Source organism: Grus americana, chromosome 1 (assembly GCF_028858705.1).
Source record: "Grus americana isolate bGruAme1 chromosome 1, bGruAme1.mat, whole genome shotgun sequence".
Classification (NCBI taxonomy): domain Eukaryota; kingdom Metazoa; phylum Chordata; class Aves; order Gruiformes; family Gruidae; genus Grus; species Grus americana.
The window spans coordinates 199,653,699-199,680,120 of record NC_072852.1 but is presented as its reverse complement, the minus strand read 5'-3'; the positions used below and the strand labels follow the sequence as shown (position 1 = coordinate 199,680,120).

General features: G+C 40.9%; 1 protein-coding gene across 3 annotated transcripts in view; it reads right to left on the bottom strand.

Moving 5' to 3' along the window:
- Positions 1 to 219: 219 nt before the first annotated feature.
- LATS2 (large tumor suppressor kinase 2) overlaps positions 220 to 26,422 on the bottom strand; it is a 50,510-nt gene continuing 24,307 nt past the window's right edge. For all 3 annotated transcript variants that reach the window (XM_054825489.1, XM_054825504.1, XM_054825496.1), the window contains 6 exons: positions 13,811 to 13,943; positions 8,391 to 9,928; positions 5,827 to 6,409; positions 5,001 to 5,183; positions 3,619 to 3,725; positions 220 to 2,875 (listed from right to left, as the gene is read on the bottom strand). In XM_054825489.1, the coding sequence (XP_054681464.1) occupies positions 2,381 to 2,875; positions 3,619 to 3,725; positions 5,001 to 5,183; positions 5,827 to 6,409; positions 8,391 to 9,928; positions 13,811 to 13,943 (3,039 nt within the window). In that variant the 3' untranslated portion in view covers positions 220 to 2,380. The remainder of the gene's footprint in view (positions 2,876 to 3,618; positions 3,726 to 5,000; positions 5,184 to 5,826; positions 6,410 to 8,390; positions 9,929 to 13,810; positions 13,944 to 26,422) is intronic.

The following is a 26,422-nucleotide window of genomic DNA, read 5'->3' as shown; positions in this document are numbered from 1 at the left end:
TTTTACCTGGGAATCCTGCCCCTTATTCTCAAAGGCTATGAGGTCAGAAAAATATCATCTTAAGGTACCCAGAGATCCCACATCAAATGCTGCAGGAGAGGTGAGATCTGTATCTCACGTTTGTAGCTCAAACCTATCACTAACACTACAAAACCAAACCCATTACAAATTCTGCCTTAAAATAGGCAGAAATTATCCTTTTCAAGAACACATAACCCATTTTAGATTTTGATTCAGATTTTTAATAAATTGTGCCAGTAGAAGCTTTCAAAGGCAATGATATATCAATAAATAACAGTTAAATTGAGTTCCTGAGAAAGAACCTACCACATGAAAGAATGTCAGATAGATGTAAATAACAAAAAATGGCATTACTATATAAAAAAGCAGTAATACTGAATCTTACATGAACTGTCACAACACAAGCACTGCATACCTCAGACCATTCCTTTCATACAAATGTAAACAAATACACAATCATTTTTGTTTAGTTTAGGCTGATGAATTTATATGTTGTTGCTTAGATATCTAAACAATGGATAGGATAGGATATGCTAAAACATTAAGGAATAATATGTGGAGTAATATACGGAAAAAATAATGAAGCTCCAGATTTAAAAATAAAATAAAGCAAAAACACATTAAAGGAGTGTTTTCCTCAAATGTTATTACGTCAATCACTTTAAATAGGACTGTTGCACTAATCTGAATTAAGGATTTTTGTGTGTGTTTACTTATTTAGTTATATATAATATATATGCAAATATGTATGGCTTAATTATCTTTAGTATTCTGATATCACCTTGAATAATTCTCACTTATACATATAAGAAAAATGCGTATTTTAACATAGTTAAGAATTGATATTTCAAAGTATGCCTATAATTTGAGAAACACAGGACTATCGTGCTCTGTCACAGCAACATTTTTACCTATAGACAACAGGACAGAATGACCTATGAACAATGCCAACATTTTCAGATGTCAGTGCCTAAAACACGAGGATCCTGAACAGATACACAGCCAGTCACGTGTAGGGATCTGATGTCTGGAAAAGCCACGTACCTCCAGGTTCTGTAGATGTCCGTGGAGCTGCACGCACTCAACATCAGCCTCATCGCAGTTCAGATCTTGATGTGTTCCGGGAGCACAGCTTTAGCCATTCTGTTTTGAAGACGTTGAGCTACATCTGTTAGTACTGGTGCTCTGCATTACTGCTAGTATTAAACAATGGACACTGCGCCACATGCTACGTGAATAAGCCCGGTCTAGGCTGTTGCCAGAAATTAGCTTTGTAATCACGGTCTTGCTATCGAGCCTTTGTGGGGAAACGTGTGTGCCGATGATAACGTGTTTACTAAAATGATCTATCACATCAGACCACAAAATCACTATTCAGTTACAACCTTTGCAATCTGTTTTACAAAATTAATATTGGATACAATCATAAGAGGAAACCATCCACACAATATATTATCAACACACAGTTTAAAATGGTCTAATTTTAGACCCATAGTAGAAATGGATCCACAGGACCTGCCTGTGAATGGCAAGAAAAGGCCATTTCAAATAGTAAAACACTGCTCATGCAACATTCTTCACACGCTAGACAAGGAAATCACACCCAAATTGTCACTTGCTCACACTTTCTATTACACTCCAATAAGCAGAAGGAAATAAAGCAGCTTTAAGGTTATGTCACAATTTTGAAATGTGGAAAATACATATAATAAACAAAAATCACGGTGTGAATACAATGGCATCAGTAAATTTAGAAAATTAGAGAGCAGTTTTCTTTTTTTTGTCGTTTTCCTTTTTTTTTTTTTTCTTTCTTACATTATTGCACAGAGACCTTTCATCACATGTTCTTCAGCTTTATGCATCTTCCTAAATGTGAAATAAGTGCTATGGATAAAATAAAAATGTAGAAAAGAAGAACAGCAGCATGATTTGTCAAAGTTAATCCCTATAATTTAGTAGGAAAAAAACCCCTGCTATAAACAAAATATAAGTGCTCTTTATTCATTTAAAAAATAACGCTGACAATTGCAGAAGTCTGTAAATGTTAATCTGAGTAGGGGGATGCTGACCTCAAATAAAAATAGGCCTAAAAATGACAGACTGCTGGCCTTGCAGATCTTGATGAAGACCAGGATTTCAAGTGTAATTATCAACAAAGTTATTTACAGTAAAACTGACCTGAACTTTCAAGAGTGCCATTTTTAGGACCTGGTCCTGCAAGCTTCTGACTCCCCAGGGTGACTCCAGCCTCGGCTGAAGTTACACCTGAACAAGCGCTGCAGGATCAGCTCCTAAAGGATCAGTTAAAGGCCCTACTGGATTTGAGATTAGTCTTATGTGAAGTTCTCTATACAATAATTTACACATATACAGGCTGACAAGCTCCGGTCTGATCCACCACACCTTTGTCTTCTACCTCAGATTTCTCAGACTGACCAACTTCCATTTCAGAAGGTTTGGGATACCTGAACGGATACCCATTGTCATCAAAGAACCTTCGGAAAGTAAACTCGTAAAAAGCATGTTCTGTGTGTTTGCTATTGGAAGAGGCCAGTGGATCCCATGTCCTGGTGCTGTCACCGCTAGCATCGTTCCAAGGACTTTCCTCTTCAACTGGATCAAAATTTGAAGTGTCCATTGGATGGCTGATCTTTGGAACATAGGGAGCTGGCTGCCTACGGATATCGGTAGAGAAGTCCATAGAGTGAAAGAAAGAATGGGCCTTAATATCATCTGCTCCGTTTCTTCCAAGCCTGTCCTCAGCAGCACAGCAGAGCTTTGTGATAAGATCAGTTGCCTCAGGGCTTAGCTTGATCTGTGAGGGAATGTGCAGTGTGCTTTCCCAATTTATCACCTGGAGGTGAGAAAGGTATTAAACAACTTCTAATCCTGGCAACAGAATCTTTCCGATCATCAACATTAACTGTACCGAAGTTTACACATAACTAGTCAACTCACAGTCTATAATTATTTTAGAGGTTCAAGAACCCAATGATTAGATTGCATTGGCTGTTAATAATCACTTTAATGAATCGAGAAACATTGCTGGAGAGCAGATAAAGGGAGCAATTCCATTTTAAAAAAAGGCAAATTCCTTCCTGAATGCTCCCATAGTCTAATTTGAGAAAATACTCAGTTTACACTGACTTCATGGAATGACTTGAAGGAATTACACTTCATTTCGTCTCCAAAACGTAAACTAGGAAACGTGGTCATGAGATACATCCTTTCTAATAAAAAACTACTCGCTCTTGACTTTGAAACACTTACATTGCTGACAGTAATCATCACTGCTATATCAGCTTACTCAAATCTGGTAGGCACTCTAAGGAATTTAGCTGGATGAACTTCTGCTGAGAAGACTCATAAAACTAATAACTATCTATGCAGTTAGACAAGTCAGTTCTAGTCTGATATTCTCTATCTTCATTGATTGGGAAAGGATTTGTCCCTGCATAGAACTATTTAAAATCAGGCTTTTGTAATCACTGCTCCTTTCTCTAGTAAACAAAAGGGGATAGGCCTGTGCATGGAGGAGAAGGGAAGGGAAAAGGTTAACATTTTGCTACCACAGATTAGAATTTTGCTTCAACTTACCTTCAGTTGAGTTTCTGTGGGTGTAGGAGCCAGAAAAGGAGGCTGTCCCACTAACATCTCAAAGAGGATCACACCAACACTCCACCAGTCACAGAGCTGAGTGTATCCTGAAAGGCAAGTCAAAAGGTTGTTCTCCACCAACCAAGGAGAATGTGTACAGAGCTACTTGCAATTAAATATCAAAACAGATTCCTGTCATTTCTCAGACAAACAATTTGTAACATAAAACCAAAGGACTCCCAATCCACCTTCATCTTAAAGTTGCTTCTGCTTGCTGACCTGAATTCTACTGCTTTCAGTAAAGATCTAATCCTGCTGTCTGGGAATCTTTCTGAATAAATTTAATTCTCAAAAGTGAGTGGTGAAATCATATAATTAGAAAGAATTAAGTTTGTCGTTTTTTTCATGCCCTGTCTCACACTACATCAGTACACAGCACAAACTGGACCTTAAAGAATAAAAAAAAAAGTTTAGTGACTGATGTCACCCCTAGGTTCAGTGGAGGTGACACCACGAGTTTGAAAAGCTGCTGAAAGACACAACCTGGCTCTAGAGATAGAGGAAAGCCACAGGTGACTTTCTGAGCAAGTTCCGAGCAGAGGAACAATTTCAATCACTTAACTGGTGCGACAAGACAAATAAGGTATATGTTTGAGATCTCCAAAAAAGGAATGGAGGATTTAAACACTGATTTCAATAGAGATTTGTGTCATCGGAAGATGCAGGGTCTAATGTGAAATCTCTCAACTTGAAAAAGATCAGGCTTACGATCTGACTTGCAGACAACTTTGAACATCCCATCTCCTTACTACAGTGACCATGTCTGTTCTGCGTGGATAGCCACCAAGTACTGCCTACATTCCTCAAGCTGAGCTTTTGAATGCAGGGTGTCCAGTGTAAATTGTGGAAGACTTTTTGTTGAGTTTCCCCAAGATTCTGGCTGGGAATCTGGAGGACATGTTTCCACAAGTTTACATCATCCATATTTAATTGGCCCATCTGAATCAGTGATTCAAAACAATCAGCTGGCTACTCACTGGTCTATGTAAACTTGCTAGTGGTCATAGTCATACTCCATGAGTACAGATAACCTGCTTTATACTTGAAAATATTTCTGCCAACAACATCTGACATATTTATTAGCTGTAGCATTCAAATGCTTCAGAGTGTAGACATACACAGACACACAAAGTATGACCACCATCAATGTGATGCTAAACAGTGGAGCATGTAAAGAAATCTGTTCTCCTTAATCAGAGCTAAGCGTTTGTGGCCTTCAGAATGACAATATTCCAAAGCAGCAAGCTTATTTAAGGCAAAAAAAAATAGTGTTTCAAAGCATCAATGTTCACTTAAACAGGAGAAAAATACAAGTTATCTACCTTTACGAAGCAGAACTTCAGGAGCAATATAATTAGGGGTTCCAACTAACGAGTGGGCTAGACATCTCTGATGCTGCTTCTTAGCTCTTTGTTCCAATGTCTTCAGCCTATCTCCACATCTACAATTGGACACATCATCCCAAAGATCACTGGGCTCCATGCTGTCTTGTCTGATATGGGTCCCTTTCAAATGGGAGAGAAAGTTTACATTCATGGCCATAAAACACAATACACAAAGAGAAAAGAATTTCTCTAGATCTAGCTGTGCCATCTTCCACTCTCACTGAAGAACAGCATTTAAACTTTAAACCCAAGGCATTTCCTTCTGCCCTCCCCTTCACAATTGGTTTTCCATATCCAGAAAAATGTCTCTGTCCCAGCACAAGGAAGTGTGCTCCCATATGGGAGACACAGAACAATAGAGTATATTTAGATTAGCTAAACCAATTGTTTATGACCTTTTTGCCAACAGACACCAATACTCCTCAATGGCACACAAAGGAGGTGCGTGGACTACTTTAACTCTGTGATTAAATTATTTTACCACCAAAAGAGACTCTCCAAACAAGTATAAACTGAAAAATTGCTGCTATGGCAGTGGTCAGCTGGATTACTGACAGGGATTTAAACAGTACTGGAAACAGAGGACTGGAAACAAACTAATTAAATGAGTTAGTGAGAGACAGACACATCATATTGTCATTGACCCTTTGTCAATGTTCACACCTCTGGTCTGTTTTCTAAGCTGACATTTCTGCCAAGAGGTACCTGTTTGTTTCAAAATAAATAATGCAGTACCATCACAAATAAAGCCTAAGAACGCTACCTTTCTGATAGTATTTTGAATTGTGAGTCCACCTGAATCCAGTACACAGTCCAAAGTCAGTCAGTTTGATATGCCCATCAAGGTCTATCAGAATGTTGTCAGGCTTGATGTCTCGATGAATAAATCCCATTTTGTGCACACTCTCTATAGCCAAAGTGAGCTCTGCAATATAAAATCTAGCCAGACGCTCTGGAAAGACCTCCATTCGAATCAGTAGACTCATCATATCCCCGCCAGGGATGTAGTCCATCACAAAGTACAAGTTTTCTTTATCTTGGAAGGAATAATAGAGTTTAACCACCCACTCGTTGTCTGCCTCAGCAAGTATGTCCCTCTCTGCTTTGACATGAGCCACCTGGTTCCGGTTTAGCACATCCTTCTTTCGCAGAGTCTTCATGGCATACAGGGCATGGGTATCCACTTTGCAGGCCAGGCATACTTCTCCAAATGCACCAATACCCAGAGTCTTGATTTTCACAAACATAGATTTGTCCATTTTGGCCCTTTTAAGTCTGTTGTAGTTGGATTCCTTCTGGTAGAGAATTTTCCTCATTTGTTCCTGTTCTGCTTCACAAAGGCCAGCCTTTACAAAGGAAAGCAAACCACAACAGCTAGTACTGTTACATTCATAGCAAGAGAACAATAAACTAGCATTCCCCAACGCATTTCTCAGAAAAATTAACCAATAATCAGGAAAGATGTATTCATGAGAAATATACTGTCTTGTCTGTCTGTTGAGGTATTTCTGAAATGCTGGCAAAGTCACTGTGCCCGAACTTGTTACATGAATTTGCCATATCTGAGATTGGTCTGCCTTTTTCATTTGACTGAATGGTGTGGGGCAACACTGCCAGAGAGGGGAATATAATATAACAAACCCTCCACCAGTGCATCACTGAAGCACTTTGAGAGAAAGACTGGTGGCCAGTGGGAAGGGGCAATGGGGAGGAAGGTGGAGGGAGTTGAAGCTGACTGATTTAGCAGACTAGAGACCCAAGCATATGCCCACGGGGATGCTGCTTAGAGCAATTTAATTTCACATCTGTAGTCTAGGTCTTTAGAGATGAATGTGGGCAGCCAGACTATGCAGTGAGATCCTCACGGTATAAACATGAAATTTGTATGAATAAAGGATAGAGGAAGTCTGCAGAACTTGCAGAACAGGTAGGATGAATTTTCAGACTGAAGGCAACAGCCAAATCAAGACAAGTAATACTGTTTTTAAAATGGAAGTACATCAATCCATAATAAAGGACATGTTTATTGTTTTAAGGTAAAATAACTGGTGTGTTGTGTTCTTGGTTAATTCTAGAATAATGCGATATTCAGATAGCCAAAATCTCTTGAGTTCATAGTGTATTATTCCAGTGATGAGGTTGCTAGGGGAAGGAGTTGGTTTTGTTTATAGCTGAATTATCTCTGAGTTATGAAGTGAGGGAAAGCTGAAGAGTCAGAAGAGAAGAACTAAAGCAATTAGCTGCTGCTTTACTTCTTAGAGATCATTCCCTATCTTGATCTCAGGAAAATATTCACTAAATCCAAGCAATGCAACACAATCTGTACTTGCAGTGAGGACAAACTATTAACTGTCATTAAAATGCTGACCTTTCAAGAGATTTTAGAAGAGTGTTCATTTAATTTTAACCTCAAGAAACAAACCACTAAGTTTTCTGGAGCAATGTGAGCATCAAGTTAATTGACTCTGGAAATTGACTGTGGTAGGGAAGATCAGGTAGTTAATTTACTATCCATTATGCATTAATAATAGCTTTCCTTAGAGTTTATCCTTAAAATACAAAAGTAGACAAGTCATATTCTAGTCATGCCTGGGAAGAAAATCCCTTCTACATTTAAAAATTTAAAACAAAACTGCCAGAGCAACCATCAAAACTTGGCAGCTTTGTTTTAAGCAGACTTATCAGTGCTTAGGTTTGAGAGCTACAATTAGGCATGAAAGAAGCTCTCACTCAAAAGTGCACCTCCCTGAGGCCTGCTTCTAGAACAAGTTCCAGCAAGGGTCCCAAGATCAGTTCAAGCTGGCCAAGATATGATTACTTGCATGATATTCTCACATGTGTTCAACAGACAACTTCCAGTCAAATATTACATATTCATCTGAAAATATGGCACAGTCAATATAGTGCCAAGTTGAACCATGGCTTTGGTGAATGAGTGGCTATCATGGAACAGGGAGGAAGAACTGAAGCAGAGAGAAACTTTTTCAGAGTTTTGCAAGAGCTGCCGAAGCATCGCCAGCGTTATCTCGGCCTCAAACCTGGCTGCTGATTTCTTGCCTAAGCAAATCTAATACTTTCCTACCATGGGAGATTTTGCTTAATTTTACTTTTCTGGTATGAAGATATATTATTTCACATCTCAGGTTTTTCAAACAGCCTCCCAGACCTGCATCCAGGCTTCTAACTGAAAATAGTCTGGTAAAAGGAGGTGTTGGATACCTATTACTTCCAGTGGAGTCTGCCTTTATAATTTTTTTGACTGATTAAAAATAGTAATAATCTATTTGACCCCATTAGCTTTTATTATAACAAAACAAGGAGAATTACTTTAGCCATTTCTTGCTCCAATTGTAATCTTCTGTTAATTTTCTGCTGGTAGGTCTTTATGACATTTTCTACATGTTGCTCCATGTAGAACTTGAAGGCAAAAGGTGAGTAGCTCTTTATTCGGGATTCTCGCTTTTCCTCATCTTTGCCATTTTTTCGCACAGGCACTGGAGATGTCTGAATCTGCTTTTTATCCTTGCTTGGTTTTTCAGCTTTAGCGTTCTTGTTGCTTTTGTCATTTCGGTCAGTGCTCTCCTCAGCCTTATTGCACGTTGAATTGGGGATTACACGGAGGGTCTGCTCTACGCCCATGCATAAGCAGTTGATATCAAACTGCTCAGAGCTACCGGGAAGTAACAAATGCTTGGGATACGGTGGTGGCGGACACCGCAGTTCCTGGTTACCGTAATCCACATCTAGTTGATAGGCATTAGCTGCTGCAACAGGTGGCACATGCTGCTCAATGATCTCCAAGCCGTCCACAGCCGGTGCCTGTGCAGGTAACCAACCAGGATGGGAAGGTCCCACCGCAGTCTGAGGCTCAGGTCTCATCACTCGCATGCTCTTCACTGGCTGGAGAATATGAGCAGATGTGACTGCTGTGATCGTGTTTGGAGATGTAATTGAAGGATCAGGTTTTCCTGGAGGAACCTGTCTTATAGACACTGTCACTTGTGGCTGTTGCTGGTGGTTGTTAAAGGAGTTTGTTCTGCTCGGCACTGTGGCATCGGGTCTGAAGGATACATGTTGCCGTGGAGATGTTTCTATTCCTGGATTTTGTAAAGAATCTCGGCGTGATGGTGTTGCTGCCTGCCACTGCTGAACTTGAGGATTATTCATGTCATAGAGGTCCATGTTTAGGCTATTTCTAGATGGAGTTAATAGATTTTGTGGTGGACTGTCTGAAAAATCATTAGCAAAGGCTGGACCTCTGGATATCACGTGCATTTGATGAGAAGAAGGACTTGTCTGTTTGTGATGAGAATGTGATATATACAGGCTTGCTGGTGCCTGCTGAAATGCATGACCAGAATTATTCTGAACAACTGCCCCTTTATTTGGGAGATTGGTATATCCTCCGTCCTGCTGCATCTTGTTTTGGAAGGATGGACTCCGCTGAACACCATACCCCATAGGTTCCCCCTGCACCATCATGTGCTGCCTACTGTAATGTTGGCTGTTGGAGCCATGGGACGCCTGCAGCTGCAAAGCTTGACTGCTGTGATTAGCCACTGGATAATTAATCACGGAAGACTCGATATTTGCAGGGTATGTTTTCTGCTGATGGCTTGTTGGTGTGCTGTGAGTGCCTACTCCAGAGGGTCGCTGTACAGGAGCATTCATAGCTGGAGACTGCGAAGTAGAGATTAAATAGTCCATGTATGGCCTTGGAACTTCAGTAAGCATATTTGCACCTTCTGCTCCAAAGCCTGTCCCTTCATAGGCTGCATTACTGATCTGATGGTAGGACGGAAAAGATTCGTTTGATCCTTCGAAGCTTGGCCTGCGGGTTACATTATTTGGCACAATACCCTTTCCTTTATAAAAAGAACACAGAAAAATGTTAGGAAACAATTCAAGTGAACCAATTACTTTGCATTACTCATCCATCTATACATACAAACACATACATGCACACTGCGTAGGGAGTGTGTGTTACAAACACACCTTCCAAAATCTAAATTAAGCACTCTGAACATTTAAAGTTATAGGTGCCAAGTATTACTACTGATAACAAGCCTGGCCCACGACACTGCTTATGCCAGGAATCATCAGGGAGTTCTACCAAATCATGAAAAGAGAAGCACAAATTCCTTAACTGTGAAATCATCAGATTACACTACAGCCTGGTTTTTAAAGCTGGACCTGTATTACCAGTCATTACTCACAGACAGGAGGAAGCTACAGAGCAGGGGGTTAAGTACAGCATCAATGGGAGAAAAAAAAAGCTCCCGGAAGGACTGTCAATACAACTTAAAGTCAACATTACTATAAGCTACTAGGTCATCATATAGTCCACATCTCCTGTACAGTGAGCTCACTGCTCACACCGGGGATCTGTTTACATCTCTCTGTTGCATTGTTCTCCTCAAAAATACTTGTCTCCCCCTCCTTCATTTGCAACAAAGGCATCACACAGTTTGTCCTGTATTCTTTCCAATGTGTCCAACACAGAGTATCCCCTCATATTACTCATCTTCCACCTGTTTGGAAGGCAAATCTTTCAGGGTCAACATAGCTTGAAAAACATGCAGAGACAAGATACCAGCATTCCTACACTGGAAGTGTCAATGGCCCTTCTCATCAGTTCTTTGATCTGAGGACAAATTGCAGGTGTATAACGCACTGGCTATGCTAAAAAGACAAGGGGAGAGTCTGTGCTGTCGCTGTTTTTTCATTCCTCCTCTGGTTCTTTAGCTTTCACAAGTCACAGGACTTGGCCCATATATGCCTGAACAATTTCCTTTTTGAAATCTTGACTTCACAAGGCCCACAAGAATAGTTGTGTTGCACTAACAGGCTTGAACACTGGATCGCAAGCTTTTCTGATTTTTTGTATTACAGCAAGTCCCAGCTGAGTCAGATGCAGCACACTTGAGCATAGCTGTTGATTCCTCACCTGCATACACACTGCTATACGCAGACACACAAGGATGTACATGTTATTAAGACAGGTCTATGCACCATCTCTGCACACTGAAGAGGTTGTCCCCATACTAAATTACACTTTCATAAACAATGTAATAGTTTGAAAATGAATCAAGTTGGACAAATAATCAGTGTTCTTTAAAGTGAAATCTATAATCGGCAGCTCTTTTTCCTATAATAACACAAAGCCAGTGGAGGCTGTACTTAGAACAGCACTCCCAGATAGCTCGGCTCATCTGTTGGGACACAGATAGATGCGCTGATGAGGCTGTGGCAATCCAAAGCATCCTAAGAAGTGGCTAGTCTGGCCTGGAGCCGGGAGGCAGCCATAAGACCCATTTGTCATCTCTGTCAGTAAGATTCATGCTGAGCCTCTGGGGCAAAGTGACTTTGTTTTTCCCTATCAGAGGCCATGAAGGAAAGTAGCAGCAATAATAGTCCTCCTTTGGGACATATATTTCAGCCATGCAGGGAAGCTTGCTGATGTTAAGAGAGATATGACATCCACCTCCTAGATTTGTTCTAGTCTGGCAGAGGAATATTTGGATTTATGAAGATACCAAACGTAGTAGTTGCAGATGATGATTTTTTTTCCACACATTCCTATCCAACACAGTAACTGTTATGACTATCTCTTGCCTGTGAAGGTTTTAGATCAGAGTGTATCCTTAAGAGTAATCAACTATACTCATGGGATCATCTGTTTTTATACATAGCTCTCTGTCCCACAGTAATATCTGGTAAGTTTTATTTGGGTCTTGCCAGTATGCTGAAACTCGTTAGCTTTACTACTGAAGTTAAAACAGGATAAAAATGAATAATTTGAAAATCTTTTTTCCATATGCCAATATACAGAATTCAAAACCAGAAGATTTAAATTCTCAAAGTGCAAATGACAAGTTCCCAAGTAGCATTACATGCTTCCTAATCAAGTACAGGAGACCTATGCTATCCTAGCACAAACAATACCATACCAAACAACCAGTATGATTTTGTGGCACCTTAGACAGGCAAACATCAACTGCATGATATTTAAGTTTTGCATTCTGTGTATCCTAAAAGTAAAGGCGGATCTTCAGCTCGAAAGGTTAAGTATTCAAAACAGCTGCATGCATTGGAATGTTAAGAAAGCAAAAAACAATGCAAACAAAAGACAACCTAGTAATTAAAATGTTAGCCTGGAAAGATTTTGTACCCTTCCAGAGGAAATGTATGCTCTTTAGGACTGGATGTGTTCTTTCACTTTAAGGAATAAAACCTTTACAATATAAAGCAAAATACAGTTCAGTAATTCTGTCAAAGTTATTTTAAATTCTCCTTAAGGCTCAGTTGAGGCCACATTTGTGCATGTATTAGGACAGAGCTCTCCAAATAGCAAACTGGCCAGTACTACTTTGTCTGCAAGGTGGTCATCCTGCAGGGTAACACTCCAGGAAGTATTGTCTTAGGGTTTTCCAGAATTTCCTCAAATAATAAAACAGGAAGTCTAAGACTGATAGAAAGGGCAGAACAATGCACCCTTTTCCATCACATTTGAAGCTCCATTCCTGAGAGTGACCACCTGGAAAATGGAGGTCCCTCCCCTTTTCCATCTTCCCTATATGTGGCTACCCTCAGGGTCCCCCCAGAAAGAAGTGGCTTTACTGAAGACCTCTTTCCTGTCCTGGGATTTCTCTATATAAACTGAATGTGCTTTCTCTTCCTCAGCATTCCTCATCTCTGGACATGCCTCTCTATCAACTACCCAAAATTTAATACCCTTCCCAACACAGATTTTCACTCTGATCAAGAGGCAAGAAGGAAGGTGCTGCTGAGGTGGCCAAGAAGAGAAATTTGTCATGTGGAAATCACTTGCACTCAGTAAACTCAACTTATGACCACACTTAGAGGTCTGTACTACTGTAATCAGACTGATTGAACAGATTTGTTAGCTTCAACTGGTCCAACACAGACAAGACCTTTTAAGTCTAAATGTTGCCGGTGACACAAGAGAAGATCCTTGTCCAACGAAACAGGCCCCTGACAACAGCTCTTCAACCTGCTCAACCCTTCGTCCACTAACCTCTCTTCGGCACGTAACACTGTGATTCACAGTTCAGCCAGTCAGAAGACAGTTTTTTTGTTTGGCCAATTTTTGAAACTGGAAGAAGGTAAAAGTAACAAACTCTATCCAAACCAGAGTGCATCCTGATCACAGATCAAAAGCATTCTGCAGTGCCCTAAGTGCTAATACCTGAATGGAAACAACTCTTACAAGGCCTTTTGTCAGCTGTGGTCTGATGTTTGCTGATGAGGTACATGCAGGGCCCAAATCCTCTCATTTGCTAATTCACATGAAACAGAGCTGAAGCAGCCTAGCAAGGATGAGTGGAAATGCTTCTGTTATCTGGGCTCAAGCTATTTCTGCAGTGTACTTACAAGGATGTTAACATGAATTAATTCCTGGGAAGTGAGCTATCTCACAACTCCATAGCAATTACTTACGTGCAAGATTTCACTTTGTGACAAACTCGAGATGACTGAGGTGATTTGCACTGAAGGATAAATAGCTTTATAAGAAGGGGGACTACGAACATGCTCTTGCAAAGCAGGTGAGTTGTGTTCAGCTTCCAGCCCAGCTCACTTCGCAGGGCCATGTTCACATCACTGTGTCCTTCAAGAGTACTACTGAATACTGCCAATCCACTAGTTCTCACCAGTAACGGCTGTACTTTAAAAAATAGCTTATTGCAAGAAAGAAGAACAGAATTTTTAAAAAAGTTCATGCTTACCTGGTGAGGTCTGCTTAATTACACGTACTATCTGTTCATTTCTAGGATCCAAGTAGCTCATCTTACTGATATACTCCAGAGCCGCTTCAATACTTCTGCTACCCGTCTGCTTCAGTGCTCGGACAGCCATCTCCTATATAAAGCAAACAAGAATTGAATCACATTGAGACAAAACCCAAGTACCATACTGCAGGCTAGAAAGCAGTAAGCATTCTTATATTTATAGAAATATTTTGTAAGTCACACCAGATCACAACTGCCTGAAGCCAAATGAACTCATACTTTGAAAACATTTGCATGGCTTATACAACTCAAAAATTAAAAGAAAATAAGAAAACAAACAACCTACCCAAACTCTGGCAATTAAAGAAGCATCAAATTGAAATGTGTACTTTAAGATTCCTTAAAATAAACTTTGAGTCAAATCTGGAAAAGGCAGCATAGTTTGACATAGGATGAAATAGAGCAAAGTATTTAGCTTTTGGTATTTAAGAGCATGTCTCTGTTAGTGTTACACCTGTACACAGTAAAAGTTTTAAGGTTTCACAGATGCCACAAGAAGCTAATTAGGCAGGGACTGATTTCTGCTGGGCAAATCCTGGCCCCACTAGAGTCAATGGGGAAGAAAGATTGCTGTTTCAGTACAGCTGGGATGTCATTCACTATCTGTTTGGAAAATGACTAGCACACCAAACTGCATTTCACATTGTTAGTCTTTTTTGTGGTATTTTATTGGGCACACATCCATCACTGAGAAGTTAATATGGGTGCCAGACACACAACCTGAAAACTGGAACTGGGGTAAATATGAATACTCTAGTTAAACTACTCCAACACAACCACGGTTAGCATCCCCTGGTCTACAGCCAGCAAGTCATATTCTTCTGGAGTTTGTTTATACATTTACTTATAGCTCAAGTATATAGAATACCTTTCAATAATAGCTCTAGCCTCTGGTTGCAAAGCAAAATTCACAAATCCTTGAAAGGCTGCATGGTCTTTTCTGAAATGATGGAGAGACTGAAATCCAGAGCTTTAATGCTGAATTCACATCGCTGAACTTCAGCCATCAAAAAGTTACTTAGTCGAAAGTAGTTGCTGAGAATCTTTCTATTATCACCTCCAAAAGGCAAATCATAAAATAGATGTAACAGGAGATAAACTGACCTTTGGTGACAGAAGATTAGAGGACTAATTTGGAGTCATAGCTCTCAGATGGCTAAAGTTGGATGAAATTAATGTCACCATCAAGGACTTGCGTGAAAATGTATCTTATTATCTTGCCACTGTAGTGCCATTTTTAGGGAAATTCTGTCATCACAATCTGCCCACCGAGCGCTGAATCAGATGGAGTTTGGTGCCTTCTTGGCTTGGCTTGGCTTACAGACTGCAGATGTGATGGCTGGGTTGGCACAAGCGCACTGCTCTCCCACAGGGCAGCTCTGTGCACTGGCTAGCAGTCAGGTAACCTCAACACGTACGCCCCTTTCCTGTATCATCTGGAGCAAAGAGCGACTTTGCTGGACTGAACTGCAAGTACATGTAACATACTAATTGTTTACTTAGCAAGGGAGGATCATCTCCAATGACACTAATTCACACTTAGCACAGAGCCACACGCTGGCACTTGGCATTTTGCTTCTCTTAGCTCAGTCCCCTCCTACTCCCCCAAAATGGCAGCATTTTCTCCATTACTCAGAGGTTCTGCTTGGGGAATAGCTATAGCAAGTTTTAATATTTTTCACACAATTTATGACTCATAATTCATAGAAAGGCAGTAGTTAGTTTCACATTTCCTATAGCTGAAGTATTTCACTGGCATCAACACATTACTAAGGGCAATTTTATATCAACAGAAAACTATTATGTATGAAGGAAAGAATTTCCCACAATGTTTTTTTCTTCTTCTGGATACATTTCTAAAGTATTAGCAAATTCGCATCCTAGTGCTCAGCATTCTCATCATCCAGGGACTCTGGGCTTTACAGCCCAGCTCCACAGGCCTGATAACACACTCTGCCCATTTACAGCAGCTGGATCTAGCCTTAGATCATAAGTCTTAAAGTTTCCTAAATCAAATGTGCTCAATATGCAAGACTGAAAGATCTTTGGGCTGGCTTGGATGTTGGGGCTTTTTAGTTTTGTCTGCAATAGAGTACAAAAGAATAAATGCTTTGAAAGCAATTATCTGAACGATTAACAGCCCGTATAATCCACTTCTCCCTCTCTTAGCTATGTTGGCTGTATACAATTCAGAGGGGCTAAAATAGATTAGTTTTTTAATCACCAGCATAGTAATATCATCTCTGAAAACAATCCCTTCCCCCTTATACTGTGGCACTACTTTCTCCTCTTTTGCCATTGCCTATGTCAGAAAAGCAGAGTAAACATGACACTGGTCTATTGGAAGCTGCATGTTCTACCTTCAGCAGATATGTTAGGGGATTCGTATTTAAACTTCAGTGGGAATAACGGGAGGGGAAAAGCCCAATACATTTCACTGTGGACTGCATGATAACCTAAGAGGGCCAGCAAGAGCTTGGGACCGACAGATGTGTCACTAGCAATCTCAGCCCTTTAAGCCCCCAGTGCAGCAGCAGCCCTGTGCTCCACCTCACCACCTCTCATCTTTCATTAGGTCAGCTCCCACCCTCCAAAGGGTTTGCTCATTACATACCCTGTTTGCTTAGCATTTACATTACTGCTGGAAAAAATGAAGTAAGTTGTTTCATGGTTCAAAAGAACACCTGTGATTCCCCTGTACACCATCCCATAGCTTTGGCCCTTTCTCCCATAGCTATCATGAGACACAAATAGCCCCAGTTTCTGATGCTGGTTCACAAAAGCCTTGCATCATCTCCAAGCAAACAGAGAGCGACCAATAAAAAATAAACATTCCACATACAAAAGGAAAGTGCTTCTCTCAGAGGCAGATCACATATAATCATAATTCTCCACCCAGGAGACAAATCCTTCTGGGGGCATGCAATACTGCAGGAGAGTGGAGGGCAACAAGAAGCTCCAGCACTGCTATAGCTGGCCTTTGGCCTCCTCTGCACTGGTTTTCCCATCGCCATCCTCCATGTCCACAGCGCTCTCCTCTCTGGCAGCCACCTGAAGATGGCTCCGCTCATTCTAGCATCTTTTCATTAGGGATGAGGGACAAGCTGATGCATGGCTGAGGTTCACAGAGGGTCTGCGCTGTGCCCAAGGTGGCTGCTGGCTAATAGGGCACAGCGGCCCTCTCCTTCCTATACACAACAGAGCAATGAGTTCTGCTGAGCAAGGGAGTGTGGCTGGGATGAGGGGGCGAAGGGCTGGCCTCCAGGAGCCTGCTGAAGGGTAAGCTGGCTCCCTGCTGGTGGCAGGGGCCAGAGCCTGGGCTGCATTTTCTGGAAATCAATATAAGGATTGATTAGAAATATGGTAAGAAGAGCAGAAGATAGATTAAGCAATGTCAGGAATTACACTTGTTAGAGAGCAGAGGCGTAAGTGAGAGGGAGGGTGTTTGTGAGAAGCAGCAAAATGGCTCAAGAAAGGGACAAATCAATGCCAAAATCTTGCAAACTGATACTGTAGACAGTAAAAGGGCTGAGGAAACAAGAGGACAGACACTGGACGAGGATAAAAGTGCACAGCTACACTGACACAGATAGAGCTGTCTTGATTTTACACCACTCTAAGGTAAGTATGTTTTAGAAAGAGAAGGGAAAAAAGATCAGAAATGAGACATGGCAAAAAAATCCGCTTGGAGCCGTATCCAATGCCAAAACATTCAAGTAGGCACAGGATCAAATCCAGCTCCCACTGAGGTCAACAAAGATTTCCATTAACTGCAAGGTACACTGCATCAGGCCCTCCACTTCGGATCGTTTCCTTTTCACCAGGCCAAACACTTTCAGCCATAGTACGGTTTGAGAAACATGGTCGCTGGCTGCATTCTGCTAACCCCACAGCCAGCTGTCAAGGCTGCAAGGAGAAACACAAGCCACTGGCAGCGCACACATAAACCGCAAGGGAACAGAGCAGTCCCGGCCCCAACTCATTCTTTGCATTCTGTGTATTCCCTTTGGAGGATTCAAACATCTCTCCATGCAGGGCTTTTATGCACCTTTTTACTTCCAGACATCACTAGCTGTTGGTGAAAAAATAAACCAGAAAAAGGTGAAAAGCTACAAGGGGAAAATGTACTTTTACAATTAACTCTAATGATTTTGCAATTAATGTTACAGCTGCAATACTAAAATGAGGTTTCAGTGGTCAGCTGTGGTTCTGGACAGATCAAATGGAAAACCAAAGTCAGACCATGAACCACGAAGCAGACTGAGGCAACTCTGCAGGTTCCCAAATTTGTGGGTTCATAGAGAAAAATAAGGAGAGGGGTGTTTCCCAGCTAGTTCCTACAGTGGGCTACCCAAACCAGACAGCTGCATGGTCAACATGCTCTCCGTTATTTCCCATCTCGTGCTGGTAGAAGGCAGCTTTCCAACAGATTTCAAGATTTTGCTAGAAGGAAGGCCACCTTTGAGCTCAGATGCTCAACAGGGAAAATCCTTGTTTGATGGTAAACAGATATTTGGATGTGTGCATATACAGACTTCATCTCACTCTGTGCTCCGCAGGCAATGTGAAAGGCTTTCCCCATTTTACCCTCCTGCCTGGCTGTACTCCACTAGCATTGGCAGAGGCTTGCGTTCTTGCTGTACTACAGGGTTGTCCAGCAACATTTTTCATTCAGAAAGCTCCTAGTTGCCAAGATGTATTTATCATCCAAGTGAAGATTGCACAAGAGGTTACAATAAGTTAAGACTTTTTCCCAAGAACATTGTGTCTGAAGGAGACAATAGGTCCTCCAAGATTTGGCAAGGGTAATTAATTGCTAACAACAACAAAAAAATTAATTACTTGCTTTCCATTCACAAAGAAGGATGGGTGACAGATGCAGGAAACAGATACAGGTTCCCTGAGGAAGGGAAAAAACTAAAGCTCATGCCAGAAGAGATGATCCAGAATTGATTACGAACCTTTCTGCGATAGCCCACCATTGTAGGAATTTTCATTCATGATTTTAAACATGCAAAACCTAAGAAATTCAGGAAACAATGTGTACAATATGCTCTGTCAGGATTGCTGCAGCCCCATGGAACAGGAAACCTTATTTTGTAATATTCTCAACCCATAATTATTCTCTGGTTGGATGCTTCATCCAATTTTGTAGTCTACTTTTGTTTTCCCTGTCTTCAGCTTGCTAACACCAGGGGCTACATTTTGCCCACAAATTCCCAAGCCTAACTATAGCCCTGATTAAAATATTCTAGCCACATAACTAAGAAACTATCCTGAGAATCATTAGTACTCTTCAGTTTTAGTGTATCAAAAAAGCAGGAGGAAATCAGCACTGGCAGAAACCTACTGAGTGCCCACTTGTTTGTCACAGGATCACTCAGTCCATTCATAAACCTCATAACCCATTCAGAAACTAACGGAGATCTACCCCACAGCTAGTTAAGAATTTTCTGGCCCCACCGCTCCTGTTATAAAGCTCCTCCAAAGCTCTACTGCTTTGGCAGTGATAAACTTCCCTCTTAATTTCAGCCTAAATTACGCAGGGTCAGTTTATTCGCTCTGCCTTTAGTTTCAATTGTCTTTTAACTTCAGCAGCTCTGCTGTTATGTACAGAGAGCAAGCCACCTTCATCCTAAGGGATGCTTGCAGCTTGGCCTCCTGGGCTAAACAAACCACATTGTTTTAGTTTTCTCTTGTAAAACAGGCTCTTCATTCTCTTTATTGCTGTAGTAGCTCATCTCTGTATCAAGAAAGATCAGACTGGGACACCGTTTTGATAAGAGCTGCACACGCTGTTCTTGATGATGTGCAAACAGTGGTGGAAAAGTTATCCTCGTGGTAAAGTCATTCCTTTCTTTTGTTGATTTCAGTGGAGGAAGTTTGAGTTTGGGGCTTTAATCCCAGCTTTTAGTCCTTGCTCGCAACATTTCTACCCTTTGTGTTCCTGAATTTATTTTTGGTTCTGGTAGCACTGTAGCCTTTAAGGTCATCCATTATTTTGGTCAGATGCTCCAGCCCTGCTTTGCACTGACTATGCATTCCACTTCACGCTGTCAGAGTGCTTTCCTTTTTTTTTTTTTTTTAAAATACTAGAGTTATTAATGGAAAAAAGTATGCAGAAGAGATACCCCATAGTACATGAAGTTGGGGCAGACAAAAAAAGAATATGGACAGGTAATGAAATTTAAGACTCACTAAGTTAAATCACATCAACATAGGAAAGAAAATAACTGGGTCTAAATTAGGAAGGGGGAATTACAGGTGAGAAACAACTTTAACCCGAAGGTTTTTATAAAACATTTTCAAGGGATATTTGAAGAACTAACAAAGGAGTATGCCCAAAAGATAAAAGGAGGATTTTGGAAATGATACAATGCCCTGGTAAACGTCCTACCAGAAGGAAAATAACTAAAAATAAAACTAACGTGATAATTTGCTGCTACGCCACCGTTCATTCTTCTTGCCTTCAAACTCTTTTAGTGTTGATTTAGACAAGGTAGGCACTTTTACTATTCTGTGTTTGTGCAGCATCCAGTACAATGGCATCCTGCTATTGTTGTATTTATGGCAGTATGACAACTTATTATTAAAGTGAGGTAATTAAGTCCAGCACAAAATATTCAGCTTGGAGTAGTAGGCAAAAAGATCTTGGAGGACTGAAGTGTCAATTCTTCTGGGTCCCAGGATAGAAACCCTGGTGGTGTTACCACCAGAAACCAACCCTGAAATAAGATTACCTTAATACTCTAAACTACAGGACATGGCACGCTTCCTACAGCTATGGAAGGAATGAAGTAAAATAAAACAAAAGTAACTAGAGATTGAGAAGCATCTTTTGATGATCAAGATTATAACTGTTCAAAATATTTCCAGTATTTTTTCAGATTTAAAACAGCTCTAGATGATAAAAAGCAAGGAAATGAACCAGACAAATGAAACCAACATTTGAAATTTTATCATGGTAATTTTTGCATTTTACTAGCCCTAGAGCAAATACAAAGTTCTATCAGAAGTATCACCAAAAAAAAAAAAAAATCAAAATAAAAGGGCCATCATGGCACTTCTCTACTGTTTTTTCCCAGTTGTTTTTCCTTAAGTTCATAACTTATGAAAGCTATTTAAGTTTTTCCAAGAGAAGAAAAAATACTCTATAAACTCAGCAGCAGGGTACTTCTAAAAAACAACCACTGTAACACCTTCACCAACTTGAAAAGGGCAAGAGAGAAAAAAAACAAGAGCTGAGAACAGTAACTGGAAATATGACATAGCTCCTTAGCAGGTGTCTCAAAAGGCACCAGTTACATCAAAATGCTTTTTCACACTATGCAATTTATATCAAGTAGCAGCATATAACTTGTTTTTTGTTGGGTACCCAACAAGTAGCTCCTTGTAAGACATACTGTGTTTGGCCATGGGTGTTTCACGGAGGACACCTGCCATTTTACACTACAGTCCTTGTGTTCCATGAGTTGTTCAAATATGGCTCTTTGCATGAAAAGGAGAGATACAAACTTCAGGCTAAAAGCCAATCCAAGGTCCTAAAGTTAAGACATTTGGAAATAAACCAAGCATGGCTGCTCAACATATTTCCAGATAAATGCTTGTAAAATGAAGGGAGTATTTATACCAAGGCATCTCCAGACAAAGAGCGTGTATGTAAACAGTTCAAGAAGCTCTGATGAACTATTCAAGAGATGCAATCTGTTTAAAGAAAAAACACACATGCACTGCAATGCTAGTTTTCAAATCCAATCAGAACATTTAATCAGACAGCTCCTGTTGATGTCCCAGAGAGTACCTGTGTGTACGTACAGACACGCATGTAGATATTACATAATGTGTGCATGTCTGTGTATGTGATTTTGTTGAAATTAATCTAATATCAAGTAAGCCTGTGAGCCCTTTGGAAGCAATGTATTGAAAAAGACATGACACCTTCTTTCATGAAGAAATCAGGCTCTTATTTGTGTCATCAATCAGACAAGACAAGCAATTTCATTACATATATTTATATATACATTTATTATAGCATTTCTGGAAGCACGTCAGGGACTCTGGAAAGGATTTGGAAAGGGAAGGCCTGCAGGAAGCTGGAAGAGGTTCTGTCCCAGGCAACAAACCTGCACTCTGCATGAAGCTCAAGTGTCATGAAAGAACAATTACAAACAGGCAAGAAAGAGAGGCCACGGCATTAACAACAATAATGGAAAGGGAGTGAAAATAGCCAAAAGCCATCATGAATACCACTTTTTTTTCCCCTTTCTGCTGGGAAGCAAGAACAGAACTGAGCTGTCCCAAGCAAGACACAGGCACGAGAGGAAGGGGAGCAGAGTGCAGAGCCCCATCACAGAGGCAAGCTGAATGGATAGCTGACAAAGAGCCTGTTTTCCCTGTCACTCCCAGCCTTGGAAAAAGCATATCTGTGGCTGAAGAGCTGGCAGTAGAATCCTAGTTTCCCTAGATATTTGGTGGAGAGAGCGACGCTGTTTGCACCCAAGATACGCCGTGACTTGCTGCCTACCTCAGAGGCTCTAACATCCCTTTCTGAATGCACCCACTCTTTCCCCCAACTTTTGAAGGAGCACAGGCTCCTGATTTACCAATCAAACTTGGCCAACAGTAATAGGCAGCAGTAATATCTCCCTGAGTACAGAAAGTCCCCATTCTGGAAAATGCACACTTTGCTTCAGGTCCCACATCAGAACAGAGGTGTAAGGAGTGAGCACACAGCATTCAGTTCTGAACACATGTAGTACTCCAGGACTATCTATATGCCAAAATTCACAGGCCAGGTTTGCATTAATGGTAAAATAAAGGAGAGGCAAAAGTGTGTATTTGTACATCTTCACTGCTCAACGTATCTCCTAGCTGCACAAAATCGTTTCTGCTGTGATGGCGCTCGAAGCCTTCTGCACTGCACTGAGCCCTACACAGACACAAGGGAAGAATCCCGTTCTAAAAAGGATTTCTAATTTAAAACAGAACAAACAATTGTATATACAGCCATAACTGTTCCTCATTACTCTCTAAGTCTGCTCATTGGAGAGCTATTTAAACTATTTAGAGTTCAGTCTAACGAAATGACCCATGGCGGATGCATCAACAGACAGAAAGTTGTACAAATCTCTCCTAATCTTTCCTCAGCAGTGGAGCAGAGGGAACTCAAATCAGGAGCACTCATGTGCGAATTCAGAAATCTTATACTGAGGCCAAATCATGTTATATAAACAGCTTTTATAAATCACTGCATTGCTAGGTTTATATTATAGAACAGCATGGAAGAGCTTTGCTTACTTCACACATGTGTGACTGCACATGCATACACATTCAAGGGCATACATAGCTCCTTTCCAAAGGTGCTATTTTACTTCCCCAAAATCCCCTCGCTTTGGTTACTGGAACAGGGAACTTCCCACCCTCTGGACACAGTCCATAGCAGGTTCAGCCTCGGCTCCAGTTCCCTCCTGTCCCTCTCGACTGGCAGCCACTGTGGTGACCTGTACTCTCACACAGTGCCTCAGCCATATGCCTTGCATTAACCAGTGAGGCTTAAGAGTTTCCCCTGTTCCTACAAGTCAAGCCAAGGCAAGCCATGGCACTATTCATCAACACTTTTAATAGTACAAAGGTAACATAACATCCTAGAGCTTTTGAACTCTAAAGAAAAGGACAGTTAGAAAACAAATTCAAGTATAAAAAATTTAGTTGTCCCAAACCAAGAAGCATCATCGTCATCTTGTAATGTTCACTGAAAACACCTTCCAGGTTCCTGTTCACATTTTCTAATAATTAGAGGTGTTACCAAACACACTATCCCCTTTCCATACCAAGCCCAACACCGGGCAAGCTCTAAGGCTTACAGCTGTAACTCAAAGAATGAGTCTCGCCCATGTGGTAGTCCAAATCAAATCCTTTCTACACAGCAGAGGAGTCCAAGCCAGTGAAGAACTTGTTACCAAGCCTCTGTATTTTGGTTCAAGTTTCTAAAGCAACACCTCCCATCTCCCTGTCTTCTACTTTCTTTATCCTAACAGTAAAGCAGTCAAGTTGATGCAGAGAGCAGTGAATCCTTTCAGCAGCAGCACTGAGTAGCAGGGTTTGCCAAAAGCTATTAGCAGACAATATCAGGTGTTACAGCCTTTAGGAGGAAGAGATGCATGGGGCAAGAATCTTCAAATAGTCACCATTTGGTTTGAAGCCTTCCTCTGGATTGGTATGACTTACATTCAGCATGCAATAATGGATCCAGACACTCAATTTAAAGACAGAATTCAGCTTGAAAAGACAAGAAGAACAGGAAGCATTTTCCTATCGCTTCTTCATAAGGTGTACTGAAATCCTTAGGAGAGCAGGAGAGGTGCTGTGCTTTTCACCAATGCCATCAGAAAGTTTTCCCACCCAAGACAATGGGCAGACTTCAGCCAGACTAATTCCTCCTTAGTCCACTTCTGCCCTTGTCTGACTCGGCCTAATGAAACATGCAAATTTGACCAATAGTGCTGACATTAATACCAATACAAGTATTAAAGGCCAATTTGAGAATACTAATAAACACTGCAGCACCCAGCAAAGAAGCAATACAAGTTCCTGAGGAAAAAATCTTAGCAAGTTGCCTTCGGGAATTTATCTATTCCACTGAAATCTCACAAACTCTCAACACACATAGAACATGGTAAAGAGCCTTGTACAGAAGGCATGTTCAAAATTGAGGTAGAATTGGACCCAACCTTGAGGGAAAGGTGCACCACACTGCAGAACAGCACTGTTGTGCTCCAGTACAGCTGCATTTCCAGTTGTGTACCAGGATCCTCATGCATGGAATCCAGCCATGAATAAAAAACGGCATCTGCTACTCTGTACTCTGGGGGTCCAAGTGAGTGTCCCTAAGCTCAAGGTGTGCAATCTTAAAAAATACCAAAACACAACCTACTCCAAACATAATGCATCTTAAATTACTAAATATATTTAGATGGCAGTTCCAGCAAAATCAACACCTTGCTGTATAAAGCCCAGCTGCCATTTAAAAAGCACTAAACTCTTAAGTATTCTCTTGGAATCAGGTTCTTTCTCTCACAGAATCCCAGAATGGCCTGGGTTGGAAGGGACCTTAAAGATCATCTAGTTCCAACCCCCCTGCCATGGGCAGGGACACCCTCCACTAGACCAGGTTGCCCAAAGCCCCATCCAACCTGGCCTTGAACACTTCCAGGGAGGGGGCATCCACAACTTCTCTGGGCAACCTGTTCCAGTGCCCCATCACCCTCACAGTAAAGAATTTCTTCCTAACATCTAATCTAAATCTACCTTGCTTCAGCTTAAGGCCATCACCCCTTCTCCTATCACTACATGCCCTTGTAAAAAGCGTCTCTCCAGCTTTTCTCAGGTGGGATGTTTTGTTGTCTTAGCATTTTACACTTATTAGTAACCAGGGCACATTTGCTGCAAGAGCAGCAGACCATCCCTTCTCTCCTTCAGACCTGCTTTTCACATAGCGAGCTGTCAGAATGATAGCATGACTCCTTCCTACTAGCGCCCACATCCTCCCCCCCTCCCTTTTTTCGAGACAGCAGTTTCTTACTCTATCAGGGCAAGTAAATCAAGCTGGATAGAATAGCAGTTCAGTCAAGGTTTCATGATGAGCTTGTTCCTCTTCATTAGCAGCAAGTGATGCGTTTGCTAATTTTATTGCTCACACGTTAGCCAAAAAAGCATTTTGCTGGCATTACATTTACAATAATGTTATTTGTGTATCAAAGCATTTCTTTTCAGTGGCCACAGAAACTAAGACGAGTGCTTCCCATTGCTCTTCCTTCTAATATAAGGATACATACATACTGAGTTATGTATAACAGATGATTTTTTACAAATATTCACAGAGCTTGCAAATGATTTCTTAGCCAAACTGGATACAAGGGACTTGTAAACTGGGTATTCAGATTCAGCAAGATGCATTATGAGGTTTGTTGTCCAGGAATAAAGCCCCAAAGCACAGGAAAGAATTGTGTCAAAGACTAGAAGAGCTTTTTGCACTGCCAAAGTCAGCTGTTCCCCAGAAAGTCACACAGTGCTGCAAATTTGCAATGCTTTAGTACTGTTTATTGCATTTCTCCATATCCAACTCTCCAAACTGGATTTTGCATCTATTCCTATTAACAGTGCCTCCGTCACTTTTACTGAGTACTGCCTACTTAAGGCATTACAAGTTTTCTTATACTTCATCAGATTTTAACATTTTAACATTTAACAGGATTCCTGTCCTTCCTTTTCTTGTAACTTTATATGTTTGGGGTTTTTTTCCCGGTTTTAAACCACTAGAATATTCAAGTGTTGTTTTAAAACCTCTTCTCCAAGGCAATAAAAATTAAAGGAAAGACAGTAAAATTAAGTCACCCATTCATATTCAAGGTCAAATACTAACATAATTTTTCAAACAAGGTTCAAGCATATTCCTGATATGGTGTTTAGAAGTTTAGGAGAGTTTTGTTCCCCTTAATTTTTCTTTTGGGAGTACTTTAATAGAACTATAAAACCTCCAGGATATCTGGC